This window comes from Aspergillus japonicus (genome assembly GCF_003184785.1).
Source record: "Aspergillus japonicus CBS 114.51 unplaced genomic scaffold BO86scaffold_31, whole genome shotgun sequence".
Taxonomy (NCBI): domain Eukaryota; kingdom Fungi; phylum Ascomycota; class Eurotiomycetes; order Eurotiales; family Aspergillaceae; genus Aspergillus; species Aspergillus japonicus.
Window position 1 is genome coordinate 139,338 of NW_020291668.1, and position 12,967 is coordinate 152,304.

The window sequence follows — 12,967 nt, forward strand, 5'->3', positions numbered from 1 at the left end:
AGAAAGCCGTTCCATGGGGCTAACGTGGACAGCCGCGACGCTGTTAGAACCACGTTGCGTACACTTCCAAGCACCTGATGATGATGATGATGATGTTTCATATGCTGGCCCCTTGCTTTAGGCAATATACAGGAATCCACTGTCTCTACCCTATGTACATTTTGAATGTAAGGCCTGTGTGGGCCAGTGCCTAGGGTTGTGTTTTGCCGCCCTCGTGGTGTGTGACTTCAAAATTTCTGTAATGCCTCTGCAAAGTCCAGAACCGCCCTAAGAACACTGCTGTATAGCAGAATATTGTTAATCTACCTTTTCTACCTTGGCCTACCCCGTTTAGTATATTTAATAGACTATTAAACACGCCTCTGATTTTTTACCGCAGTGTTTAATATATAGCACTAAGCTACGGGCAGTTAATTAGTATATATACTACTATTTTTATAGCGTTAAAGTTAATTACTTATTCTTCTAAATCTATATTATTTAGTATATATTAACAGCTATAAATAGTCTATATAAAATTGTATAAGCAGATATACTTAATTCTGTAGAAGTAAACTATACAGTTAGTAAAATCTGCTAAATAGCGGGCCTTAGTTAATATTATACAGATACCTTTTATTTTTTAAGATCTTTTATTATTATTACTACTTTTAATAGATTTTTCTGTGTATATATTTTCTTTTTATAAAAAAAATATTTAAAAAGATACTTTTTTTTATATTTACTGCTTCTGTAGCCAGCTGGTTGGCTGCCTTATTTTTAGCATTTTTACAGTAGCCTAGCATCTATTATAGTTGTAGTAAAATTTTTTAGATTTTCAGCTCGCCTGCCGAGTAGTAAAAAGCCTAGATAATACACTAACCTGATTTATTGTATGAGTTGTTGATTTCCTGTAGTGCGGACGTACTATCGCTGAGGATTGTTGCCGGCTCCTGATACTGTGCAAGCTAATCGAGGGGTTCTTCTCAATGGAATTGGTCCATTCAAGAATCTGGGGTACAGTACCGTAGTTAAACCCGCGGTGATTCCAGCTTGGGGGATTTTTTTTCCTTCCATCTAGTTTCTCTTCTAATCAATCCGTAATCCGTAATCTGAGATGGGCCAACCAGTGAAGCTTAGATAAGCGTCTTCTCTTGTCACAAGTCATAAACCGAGAAAGTTTGCTCATTCAGAAGGCGGCTTGGTTCGCATGCTTCTCAGGAGAATTTGAAGTCAGACTTACGGCCAAGCTATCTGCAATGGCGTCTGTCGAATATTTGGCATCATCAAAAATTAGATCCTAAACCGATCTAAGCTTTGCAGAGGTTAATCATGCTCGGAGTGTACCATTTATGAATGATCATGAAGTATTCTTCCCTATAATCGAGCGTCTAGGGGATAAATTGCGGAAGAGAGTCCGAGCACTTCGCCTGCTTCAAAATGTGGTCTGGATCTACATACTCTAGCTGGAAAGGTAGTAAGGAAACTACGAAAGACAAATCATGAAATGTGTCTTGTAGCAACATGTGCATAAAGCCATATATATACTTAACTGATTGAACCCTGCTACCAACTATTACTAGCCGAAATAATGGTTTGCAGTGATCGCGACTATACTACTTTGGGAAAATATTGCATGTGGAGAGCCTATAGAATTGAAAGTTTACTGGCACTCCCTTTTCTTGGGCCAGTGCTATAACTACCATTCCACTACCCCTCATTCTAACTCGAAGACTAACCAAGCCCTACGGCAGTCTTCTTGCTGTAAAGTATTGTGCAGGACTAAACTTTTGTTCACATCCAATCTTTTGATTGAGACACTTCTAAGCGGCTGAAACTTTATTTATCTATCCTTTATAGTACAAACCTTGAGAATAATTCGACCTCTCTTCTATAAATATGGAATACCTATGTGATGCAATAAACTCTACTATTTCTTTCGGCCAGAATATTGTGCAAGAATATGCAACTGCTCTAGCTGTTGGTAGTACAGGGCTTGCCCTTGCTACAGTGCCTATCACCGGGCCTGCAGTACTGGTCGCTGTTGGTTTCAGCGCCTCGGGGCCTATTGCAACGTCTTTTGCTGCAGTATGGCAATCTTTACTTGGGGTGGTTCAGACTGGGAGTCTGTTTGCCACCCTACAAAGTGCTGCGATGGGCGGTGTTGCTGCGGGAACATTTACAGCAGCTTTAAATATTGGGGTTGTGATGATGGGATCTGCAGCAATTGGAATAAAATGGACTTATGAAAAAGGGGATATGGCTGAAGTGTGATGGTGATCATTCTGATACAACTGGACACTATGTAATAGATTATTGCCCGCCTGCTTGTCGCTCAAAGCTAACATAGACGAAGGTGAAGATTTTCTCTTATCGACACTACAAATGTATGATGAATGACCCACACATGCTTGAAAAGAGAAATTCCTTAGACACCGAGTTTTTGAGATTGCGCAAATTAGATATGTCCTAGTCGGAGGGGGAGGGGGGGGGAGGGGGGGGCTGGGTAGTTTGTCCATATACCGACCGGCAGAATAGGAATTATTGCAATAGTATATCATATTTCTCGGAGCGGACATCATTGCTCACAATTACTTAGACTCATGGTCTTCAAATTTCAATTATCAGGACTTAGTAGTGGGTATTAGGCCTTACCAATAACCTGTTGGTAAGAATCGTATTAATTTTTATCAATTCTGAATTGTGGCTGAAGACAAAAGACAGGGATAAGTCTCGTGGAGACATTATTCAAGAACCTGGTTATAATCACGCAGTAGTACATTCCGATCTCATTGCCTCGAAAAGGAAGTATAAAAACTGTGCCTAGTTAACCTCCCGAATGGGAGTAGCGTGGCGCAGTTTATCTAGTGCCAATCCAAAAATAAAGCAGCTCAGCCCGTAAACTTCATATAACAAGAGGCTTTGCTTATTGCTAAAAGACATCAAAAACGGCTCAAGCTATTGCCTTGCACTCACTTTAAGCGGCGTAGGGAAATTATCAGGCTTGTTTGTACGTTTATCCCAAGTCAAGCTACTTCTAATCCTTGGCGAAGAACCCTCAATGACGTCACGCGATGTACTTAACTAACCGTTAGCACCATTCAAGGGCTGCCGGGCCATTACTTACTTGACTCAAGGAGCCTAACCATGGCTGATCTGATCTTCTGTTACCTTTGTTTCAAGCTGCTATGGATACCACTCTTATTCCATCCACTCTGCGATCCGAAAAAGGAGAAAGCACGCGGAAAAGGTAACGTGGATCACTTGGCGAGTATTGCACGGTCTGCAGATGCATCGAACAGCAGCTGTTCTGGTAATGTGTTGTTTCATTCAGAACAATACCTCGCAGCTTTTTCGCCAGACTGTCCATGTTGAATGATGAGATGTTTCTGCTAGCAGCAGTCTGTCGAGGATCCTGAAAGAGAAATGTTGCAGTCTACTCAGTTTTGATTCTGTGCATTGCGGCGCTAGACGGGCGGGGCATTGGCGCTGAGAATGTCTATGACGATGCCCGACACCGCATGAGAAACGTCTATCAAAGAATTTGTGCTATGGCAGTGGCGTGTCATTCTCAAGAAGTACTGCTGCTGCATTGAAGCGGGGTAGGCTTTCTCAGATAAAAAGTTCATAAGCCCAACCAAAATCATGATCTCAACGCGATCTTTTCACATACGAACTTCCACTACCAGCATTCAAACTCAATATGCCACAAAAGGGAGGCAAAGCCGCGAAACTGTGGTCGCTCCATCCAAAGCTTCATGATGACGTCGCACGCTTGTTAGACGAGGAAGGGCTTCAGCTAGACTTCTTTGACGTCGATGATGAAGATACCAACATTGAGGAACGTGACACGAACGTTATGGGTCGATTCATATGTCAAAATCGCAGATGTTATTCTAGCGGCTGGTCGAGCAAAAAGATTGCGATTACAATTCGCATGTACTCCCAAGAGCGATATAATGCGCGAGTGTATCATCAACGATGCAGAAATTGTCAAGCCGTGGGTCGACTGATCCTAGATTCCGAGTGCTATGCGGAAAGAGTGACATATTGGCTCAAAAGATGGAATGGACTGAAGGTACAGCGACCAAATTATTCTGGCCAGAGCAGAGGTCCGCATGATAGTGAGCTGTGTGAAGGGTGTAGAGTTGGCCATTGTCCCAACTCGAATGAAGATTTAGCCTCGGTCCTGGCTAGGTAAGTCTCGTGCCGAACCCTCTAATACAGTGGCTGATTCTTTTAGTTTATCTATCTGAGGTCTGCACAACCGAGCATTCGTCACTGGTACGCAGGTTACCTTCGATCGAAATACCTGGGCCACTTCTCCAGTTGGAGTAGGCACAGCTTCAAGACGGAGACTCTAGGTTCAAAAGTCCAACTACTTTGATTGGCAGCTTCACATTATTCCTGTGTTCTTAGTCTTCTGATGTGCGGCTCTGAGCCGGAACCTGGGCTAAAAATGGGTTTTCTCTCTTCTTCAGAGTCATCTCCTGAACATGTATGGTCCAATAAAATACAATAAACGCGTTCATTTACCGATATTTTCAATTCAGGCTGAGTATGTTGACTCAGCATTGGTTCATAGGTGTATGAACATAGGCTAGTAGGCCTAGAGGCTTGCTGAACCTTGTCTACTGTCATTTTTCGCCGTAATGTGCGATTGATTAGCACCTCACCACCGTCTTTCTGAAGGTCATCTAGTACAACTTCGATCCACATGTCAATGACATGCAGCATGGCCCACACCAAAATCAAATCTAAGACTTAGCTGACCTCCCACTGAAGAATGCAACAGCTTGGTCAGGAAAGCAAATCTCTCCTGCCCTTCAGAATTTGGCCGGGATTATTGACGCTTTAGGTATCCCACACCGACGTCACGTATTTCCAACCTCCCGTTGACCACGTCAGAAGCCCCTGTCGAACCCCGATTGAGACCAGCCAGTCTTTTGATTAATCCGATAGTGTGAAAAGAAACAAATATCAAGACAGATAGCGACCGAGAATTATCTCGATGAGAAGAAGATTCAGATGGAGGCTTTCGCATGGCTGAAGAATAGAGATAGACCACTAGGCAAATCGGCATCCATGGGAATCTTTCTGGATTTACCCGAGGCGGCCGAATGAATCATCAACAACGGACTGCTGGTAGGGCAGAGTTTCATCGGGGGTATAGGAGCAATTCCGGGTGGAAAAGAAGCCGTGCCATCGCTGCCAGCAATTTGGCCATCTGGGCGTGGGTGATCATGTAAGGAACAAAGGAACACCTCAAATGCAGTTACTGCGCGGTCACACGACAACGCTGCTGCTTTTCCGCCATAGGGCCGAAGCATTAGTTATTAACTAATATTTTGTTCTTCTGTTCAGACCCCTCTGTATCACTTGACCCACTCCTCCAAGCATAGGAAGGAGACAAAACTCTAGACAGAAGCAGAAAGAAACTAAATCCGATTCATTACCGTCAGACTATTCATTCTCAATTGCTCCTACTTTCTATTTGCACCTTCTATAAACAAGTGAGCTGGGGCTTGTCTTTTATGTCATGGACAAACTCATCATCTATCATACGAAAAGCTGAAAGATGCGGTCAGATCCAGGCCGGTATATACGTGAAACCCGAGAGATATAATTGTTTATAACATGGCACCTGGGATGTAAAAATTTGAGCTGATAAGACTATTCGTCAGGCCAAGAGAGACCCATTGAATTCACAATCAATCCTAACGTGTCGCGATCCCAATGTGATTCTAAGAAGACTGCGCCTATAATAGCCTCCATGGTAGCTGCCATAACCTTGTTAGAGATAGTATCTCCTTGACAAGGGTTGTTTTCAATGAATTCATCGAGGCCTAGCTCAAATCCACGCTCAGCCAGATTTATGTTGCTAGCAAGATGGGAGACGACCTTATTGATCTGTTCTGAAGGGATACATTAGTCGGTCGGACATCTGAGTAATAGTTACATATCAAAACTTACCACGGCTTGCGCGCCTGGCTTGTCCCTCAGTTTGCAAGAATAGTTGAAGGGCTGTAATGCCGACAAGAGCTAATCTTTTGTTGCCATCACGATCATTGACACCAGCTGCCCTGAAGGCATCCTCTAGGCGAGCTGAATCACGAAATTGATAACCCAGAATATTTCCAATCTCCTGGGTCAAGTCAATATATGGACTAGTCATGCTGCACAACGGCTTTGAAGATAAGCTCTCAAGTTTAAAGACGTGGTATATAAAAAGAGCAGAAAGTTGACCTAGGATGGTAAAGTTTGGCACGCGAGTTGGGAACGATGATAATAACCCACGGGCCAGGGCTTCAAATTTTCGCGACGGATGAAAACGGGAATTTCGTCATATTTATAGACAGTTTCATACAGCGCCATCTCTTCATGTCAGATCAATGAAATCATCGACGGTCATATATTTTTTTACTTGCATACATGGATCTGATTAATTCCTCCTGTCAGATTGGGTTAGGCGAGAAGAAAAATAAGCCAGCGTCCGGTCATGAAACATGTTTTACCGAGTACACGATGTATTGCTTGTGTAAAATAGGATAAAGGAATATAAATCGCTCAAGTTAAAGGAAGCAGTATATTGAAACTGACTATCTACAGATACTACCTGACTTTTGATGACCGCCAAGATGAAGGAAAGTTTAAGCTAGCCAGCTGTACATTTGTGCATGTGGCAGTGCAGCGCTGCTTGTCTACAACTCTTCATTATGCACCAATAATCAGATAAGGACTTCATGCGTGCGTGCTAGGCAATAGCACTTACAATTAAATCATCCTGTCACCTGCTCATTGAGCGTCAAGAACAACGTCAAGTACATCCTAACTTAGGCTAAGCGCATCTTTACAATCACCCAATTTGTCTGTTCTAACAACCTTGCCTTAACCTTACTGGACTATCTCCACCTGTCCCTCAGCAAGATAGTATGACCAAGCAGAATGACCACTCTACCCAGTGCTTGACCTGCAGGCCAAGGGTTACGCGGCACTGGTATCGGAAACCCCGCATCTGGAGTTGATCGTTTAGCAAGTGTCTCTTTCTGAGCGATCTATGCTTAACCTCAAAAGCAGGTCTAATCACGTCCTTGAGATGAAGATTGCCAAGTATCTCAAAAACCTCTTAAGTGCTACCATATTCAGATTTATATCAATTGTTGACAATGTCCTCCGTGACTCCCAATTCGGATATTATCCTCATAAAGCAAGTGGAAACGCTCACAGGATATCGATTTCAAGATGGGGAACTCCTGCGAAAAGCTCTAACAGCGGCGGGTGCGGATAGAGACAACCATGAGGGCAATCGCACGCTCGCACAAGTTGGGAAGCATTTTGTATCCCTATGTTCTGTGAGACTGGGATACCTATCTGGGACAAGCCCTCGTAAGCTTTGATCAGTCATTTTCAAAGGATCCTGCTAATGTAGGAAGAAATCTGTTCAATAATGAAGGATCAAATAGTTAGCATTGGACGCTGCGCAAAGCTCGCCCAGTCTGCAAAGCTCGATCAGATTATCAACTTTTGTCCTACATCAGGAAGTCGATCCTCTAAATCATTGGATTTGGCAATCAATGCTCTCATAGGCGCTATTTACCTTGAATCAGACAGCAATCAGATTACCACAAGAGCACTCGAACAGATGAGATGGTTCAAGCCCCATGTTAGGCCACTGTCTCCAGGTGTTTTAGAGCAAAATATTCGAATGGACGAGCGTGAAGAACTAGCACCTTCGAATGCTCTCATGTCAGCTAACAAGCCGCCTAAGAATATAGCTGAAGAATATTCTCAACCAAAAAATGCAGTCTTCAATGGCTTCATGGAAGAAGAAGCTAAAGCGTGTTTTCGTCACGGGATCAGTCCTCCTCAGGAGACCTATCTTAATCCGAGGGCTTTACGGCAGATACTCGAACTGCAGAAATCAGTCCCTAAATGGCTTAATCTACCCATGTTGTTCCTCACCTTTGCTGGTCCACAATCCATTGCTGGATTGCATGACAACATTCATGGGAGCCTGGGTATAGAGAACCCATCGCCAGCGATCTTTCTAGCTCAAGCGTCTGCTAAACAAAGATACTGCAATATAGAAGCCTTGGAGAATCTGAAGTGCCATGTTGATCTCCTGATTTATTACAACACCTGGCAATTATTCGAATTGTGCACAGACCAGGAGGGCACTGATTTGGGTGTATCCTACCGACCCGACGCCGGTCCCCAAGGACCTGGCAATCCAATCAATCTAAGAAGAGCTGACATAACGAGAAGAATATTGCAGATAGCGTATCCAGACCTGGAACCAAGCTCAAGAAGTTACTCATTGATCCGTCAAAGAGTGACGGTTCTGCGAAGAAGGGGGGAACGACTCAAATCGCTTCACGAATCATTTGGTTTGGGCATCTTTGGACTAATGCATTCTCATGATAGTCCAATCCCGTCGCTTTCTCATCTATTGTGAGTTGACTTGAGTGATGACTAAAGAGTCTGACTGAGAATATCATAGAAACATGAAAATAAATGATCGGCTGTTCATTGAAATCATCTCACTGCTAAAATCTCAACAAGGACCCTTGATTGACGAAATTTGTGGTACTGTTACTCCTTTAGTTCAAAGTCTTATTGCTGGTAATGCTCAGCATTATCTGGAAGCATGGATCAGTTCAGTGAAGCCAGATGATCTATCAAAGTACCCCAAAGGCTCTGACGATCTTCTGCGGCTTTTGAGGCAATGGCAGCAATTGACACAGTCTCTCAGCCCAGTCCACGAATAGCGGAATCGTGGTCGCTCTTTCGGTTGTTTACCCTGGTTTCGGTATGATTGGAGATGCAGGTCATAGATTATACTTTTGCTTGTAAGAAAAAGAAAAATCATTGCAGCAATGTATGTATCCTGGGCAATTGAATTGGTTACGGGTTTAATTCAATTTGTATCTCACTTTCTGAGAGATTTCATTTAATTGTAGTAGAAGGAGAGGGCACTGTTCGTCAACACGCAAGATCTACACTGGTTGCGGTGATTTCTCCATCTCAAAAAGTCGATAGCACTTCTTGTAGAGTGAATCGCCCGAGCCCAGACGAAAGTCTACCCAATGAAAATTGTAGTAATGGTTGCTAAGTCAAAGTGACAAACAACTCCAAAACTGTGTTGCAAGTTTGTGCTCCTGGACTCTCGAATCTTTACAAAAGCCCATGTTGCGTTAACACGATATAAACCTTAGCTACATGTAAGGACTTCGAAGAAGGAGATTTTGCTCGATACGAAGGTGAAAATTTACCCTGCAGCGGAGCTCGGAGAAGCAATCTTTTTGAAGTCCATATACAGGATAATACTCGCAAGGACTTGGTAGGAGACGTGGTTACTCATGATGCAAATTGACAAAGGTATGAGCTTGTAGATAGGTTGAACTTGTTGAGGAAACGAACCCTCTCGGACATGATTATCCGCGTTCCCGCGCTTGCTACGTTGAAATTGGCGTTCCGTGAGGGAATTGAGCTCAATCCTCCCTTGATTTCCTTTTGAGAAATCGATAAAATACGCGTTTCCTTATCATACAATCATCTCAAAACGAATGGACCAGCACGCGACTTGAGGTAGCATACTCCTTGATAAGCACAGACTATATGTATGACATTAATACGAACTTCCTAAATCTTTCTAGCTATGCATGGGAACGCCCTTACTCAGACATCCGGCCACGCTAAGCCCAAGGCAGTTATGGCTCTTTGCAATGCCTCTTGGTCCCAATTTGTTTCCAGGAACACAGCACCGACAATAGCTTCGACAGTTGTCGCCATCAGCTTGTCGGCGACATAATTACCCTGCGAGGGATTTTTGACAATGTACTGATCAAGGCCCAGCTCAAAACCCCGCTGGGCAAGGTTCGTATTACCAGCGATTCGTGAGACAACTTGATTGATTCGTTCTGCACCATACGCAGGTTTAGTGAAATTGACTCAAAGTTTACTCGAGGAAAACCGCTTGCATACCACGGCTTGCGTTCCTAGTACGGCCTTGCGTTTGTAGGAAAAGTTGAAGGGCTGAATCTCCAATAAGAGCTAGGTCCTTGTTACCATCTCTGTTGACGGCGCCGGCAGCCATAAATGCTTCGTGAATTAGTGATGGCTTGTCAAATGTAACGCCTAACCGACTCTGGATAGAAATAACAAGTTCGCTGCCAGGGCTGGCCATGTTGCTAGGAATTGGGATGGAGGATTCTTTCGACTCTTCTCCGGAAAGGCTCAACTGTGATATTTATTCAAAGACCTACATGACAAGATTCAAGCTCTTATATTTGCAGAGGCCGAGTAGAAGGCGGAAGCCTATTTATGGCTGGCAGAAATGGATCTGTTTATTGTATTCTAGACAAGTCTTTTTTTGGAAGGGAGGATTTTTGCGACGATTAGCGATAACGCCGAGTACCATGATGAGTAGCAAACGCCGGAACACCGTGTAACCTCAAGAATAAACTATTGCCGCTTTGTATCTTCGGTAGCCTGCTCTAGACTCTGTCCATGGATATCGTGCGGCGGCGCTATGGTAGGTGTATATTGATGTGCATATACCCGTCGTTTAATTATACCCAACTTGTAAATGAATGCATTTTGACATGCTGTGTCTGGCTAAAACTGACTTGAACCCAGCAAAGCAGCTCGGTTGCGAGAGCCTCGGCCCTTAGCTCTAAATGCTAGGTCTGACTTTTGAGGGTCTCTGGTAACTTGCGAATAATCCAGCATTGGTGGTGCCTAAAAAGAACCAACGCATTGAAGGTGCATAGGCTTGGGAAGATGGACATGCCCCCACACCATTCCTAATCGAGTGATTAAAAAGACCTGCCTACTTAATTTCCTCTTTCGGCAATAGGCAGGGCAAACATACACTAGTGTAATCCCCCACGCTTGTGTTTACGCTGGCTACAAGGGAGGAGTAGTGTCTCCTCCCGAAAATCAAGCATCTGATTTCAGGAAAAGTACCAGGCTACATTGTGCACTGTATCAACGAAGTCATAGCTGTATGTTATCATGCTAATGTAATATTAACACCAATTTGGGAACAGTTTACACCATGCCTTTGGGATGGAATGTGTATGTTTTCTGAAAGGTTTCTAGTCGTATTGTGGAGGTATCATACTACGCGATGGCCCGACGGACCGCTCCGATGAACCCAGGTTTGTTTTACCGTTCCGTGGAGCTCAAAGTTATATCATACGAAAATTACAGCATTCCTCGGATTTTTGTGCCTCCATTTCCCCCCTTGTTTATTTGACAACCATTGCTTGCATGGCTAGAATTCGCTGATGCTTTGCGTTACTGCGGCACCTTTCTTCCGGTTTTCGCACCAACCATGGTCTAAAAAAGTGGCTGTCTTTGTCGCACCCTGTAACTCCGTCAACAGAGCGACCGCTGAAAAGAGAGGCCACAGACTTACGCGTTTACTATTCCATTGCCTACATTCAGACTATATTACCATAAACAATCTCTGTGCCTCACAAGAGAAAATCACGCCACTCAGGATACACCCATGAGTACCATCAAATCACTCACCTTAGAGGTAGAGCGAAAATTCACGCAACTTGCCGTGCAACCCTTTACACGTGCCGGAGGAACTCCATCATTTCGAAGCTTGCAGTACCTCGGTTCACACTCTTTCCACAATATTTACTACGATCTGGACGGGCTATTGTCATCGAAGGGTATTTGGATACGAAGAAGAAATGGGCACTGGGAAGCAAAAATAAAACATGGAGGGGATTTTCAGAATTCGAGATTTGTGGAACTGCATGATCCAAAAGAAATCTCCAGTCAACTGGAGATTTTGACGGGCATCAAGCAAACGCAATACAACAACTTTGGCTTACGAAAGTTGGCTGACTTTACGACTTTGAGACAAAGCTGGATCGCCGATGATGAATATACGATAGTTTAGGATACCATGGACTTTGATAATCACATGGTTGGAGAGGTGGAATTGCAATGTACGCTTACATTGAGCCCTGAAAATTGTTGTATTCTTGAGCAGAAACGCGTGCTCAAGCTCGAAGAAATGGATTTACGGATCAAGAACTTTATGGGTCACTACGCGTGGGCATTTTGTGTGGGCAGACCAAAGGGCAAGCTCGCCGCGTTTCTTGAAAGAGGTTGAGCGTCTCTCTCCTTGTCTACAACCCAATGTTGAGGGTGCGCGTCCAGTCTCTACCACAGAGACCTTTCCCGACCGAGGTCATGGCGTCAGACTAAGCTCTATGACAAGTTTTAGTATTAATTCTTTCTGCAATCGAGCTTTCAAATCGCCAGCGGCGCCAGACAACCCCCTTACGATTGGTCGGCGGAGAGCTGACACCGGATGATGACGGGATTCTGGGCGATTCGCGAATAGGAAGTGTAAGATACAGCTAGAAGAAAAGCTTTGTAACAACCTTCACCCACTTCGCATCAAACGTTTTCTAAGAAGAATGCCAGTAATGCAGTCAGCGTAGTCTCTCTGGCTCTTTGGCTGTCCGAGTAGTTAATCCGAATACATTGCATTAATCAAAGCGCGGTTTACTCCACCATTTGATAAAAAGTTGACTCCTATATTCACATGGAATAAAGCAATCAACACATACCCCTGCTCTGCGGGACATGGAAAAATCTTGACTAGCCGTTATGATGTGTCTGTAAGCCAGAAGAAGTATTGTCGCCTATAATATGATTTGAAAAAGCTACAAGGGACTATTTCTCACTATCCAAGTAGGATAAAAACGAGTCTGGCCTGATTCAAGATTTGAAGACATCCGATAAAGAGTTCATCCGATTTTATTGAAGCCTACAATGCCCCCAAAGCCGTGGCTGGAAGCTTTGCCAGGAGAAATCCTCTACGCGATATTTGAATATCTCGAGCTCCGAACATTGAAGGAGATGTCGCGCGTGAATAAGCGTCTTAGGGATCGAGTTCTACCTATTCTATTCCGCCACATTGCAGTCGACTTTTCCCAGGAGAGCATTGCCTGCTTGA

General features: G+C 43.9%; 6 protein-coding genes across 6 annotated transcripts; 4 read left to right on the forward strand and 2 right to left on the reverse strand.

Annotated features, from left to right (window-relative positions):
• Nucleotides 1-1,878: 1,878 nt before the first annotated feature.
• On the forward strand, nucleotides 1,879-2,452 carry BO86DRAFT_432493 (interferon alpha-inducible IFI6/IFI27 family protein; the record flags this gene model as incomplete). Its single annotated transcript, XM_025675805.1, has 2 exons — nucleotides 1,879-2,247; nucleotides 2,342-2,452. The coding sequence occupies 2 exons, from the start codon at nucleotides 1,879-1,881 to the stop codon at nucleotides 2,450-2,452; spliced, it is 480 nt and encodes a 159-aa protein (XP_025526727.1).
• Nucleotides 2,453-3,518: 1,066 nt separating this feature from the next.
• On the forward strand, nucleotides 3,519-4,308 carry BO86DRAFT_120710 (3CxxC-type zinc finger protein). Its single transcript, XM_025666009.1, has 2 exons — nucleotides 3,519-4,176; nucleotides 4,223-4,308. Exons 1-2 carry the CDS (start codon nucleotides 3,683-3,685, stop codon nucleotides 4,233-4,235), a joined length of 507 nt encoding a protein of 168 aa, XP_025526728.1. The 5' UTR covers nucleotides 3,519-3,682; the 3' UTR covers nucleotides 4,236-4,308.
• Nucleotides 4,309-5,652: 1,344 nt separating this feature from the next.
• BO86DRAFT_380118 (ribonuclease III domain-containing protein) lies at nucleotides 5,653-6,154 on the reverse strand (the record flags this gene model as incomplete). The annotated part of the gene is made up of 2 exons (XM_025670703.1): nucleotides 5,653-5,894; nucleotides 5,953-6,154. 2 exons carry the CDS (start codon nucleotides 6,152-6,154, stop codon nucleotides 5,653-5,655), a joined length of 444 nt encoding a protein of 147 aa, XP_025526729.1.
• A 941-nt stretch (nucleotides 6,155-7,095) lies between these two features.
• BO86DRAFT_432498 (uncharacterized protein) lies at nucleotides 7,096-8,434 on the forward strand (the record flags this gene model as incomplete). Its single annotated transcript, XM_025675806.1, has 2 exons — nucleotides 7,096-7,365; nucleotides 7,413-8,434. Exons 1-2 carry the CDS (start codon nucleotides 7,146-7,148, stop codon nucleotides 8,432-8,434), a joined length of 1,242 nt encoding a protein of 413 aa, XP_025526730.1. The 5' UTR covers nucleotides 7,096-7,145.
• A 1,223-nt stretch (nucleotides 8,435-9,657) lies between these two features.
• BO86DRAFT_315214 (ribonuclease III domain-containing protein) lies at nucleotides 9,658-10,165 on the reverse strand (the record flags this gene model as incomplete). The annotated part of the gene is made up of 2 exons (XM_025668080.1): nucleotides 9,658-9,884; nucleotides 9,964-10,165. 2 exons carry the CDS (start codon nucleotides 10,163-10,165, stop codon nucleotides 9,658-9,660), a joined length of 429 nt encoding a protein of 142 aa, XP_025526731.1.
• A 1,161-nt stretch (nucleotides 10,166-11,326) lies between these two features.
• BO86DRAFT_390019 (uncharacterized protein) lies at nucleotides 11,327-12,186 on the forward strand. The gene has a single exon (XM_025672285.1). The coding sequence runs from the start codon at nucleotides 11,495-11,497 to the stop codon at nucleotides 11,897-11,899; it is 405 nt and encodes a 134-aa protein (XP_025526732.1). The 5' UTR covers nucleotides 11,327-11,494; the 3' UTR covers nucleotides 11,900-12,186.
• Nucleotides 12,187-12,967: the final 781 nt, after the last annotated feature.

Coding starts and splice junctions, on each gene's coding strand:
- BO86DRAFT_120710 (XM_025666009.1), top strand. CDS start 3,683: ATGCCACAAAAGGGAGGCAAAGCCGCGAAACTGTGGTCGCTCCATCCA.
- BO86DRAFT_390019 (XM_025672285.1), top strand. CDS start 11,495: ATGAGTACCATCAAATCACTCACCTTAGAGGTAGAGCGAAAATTCACG.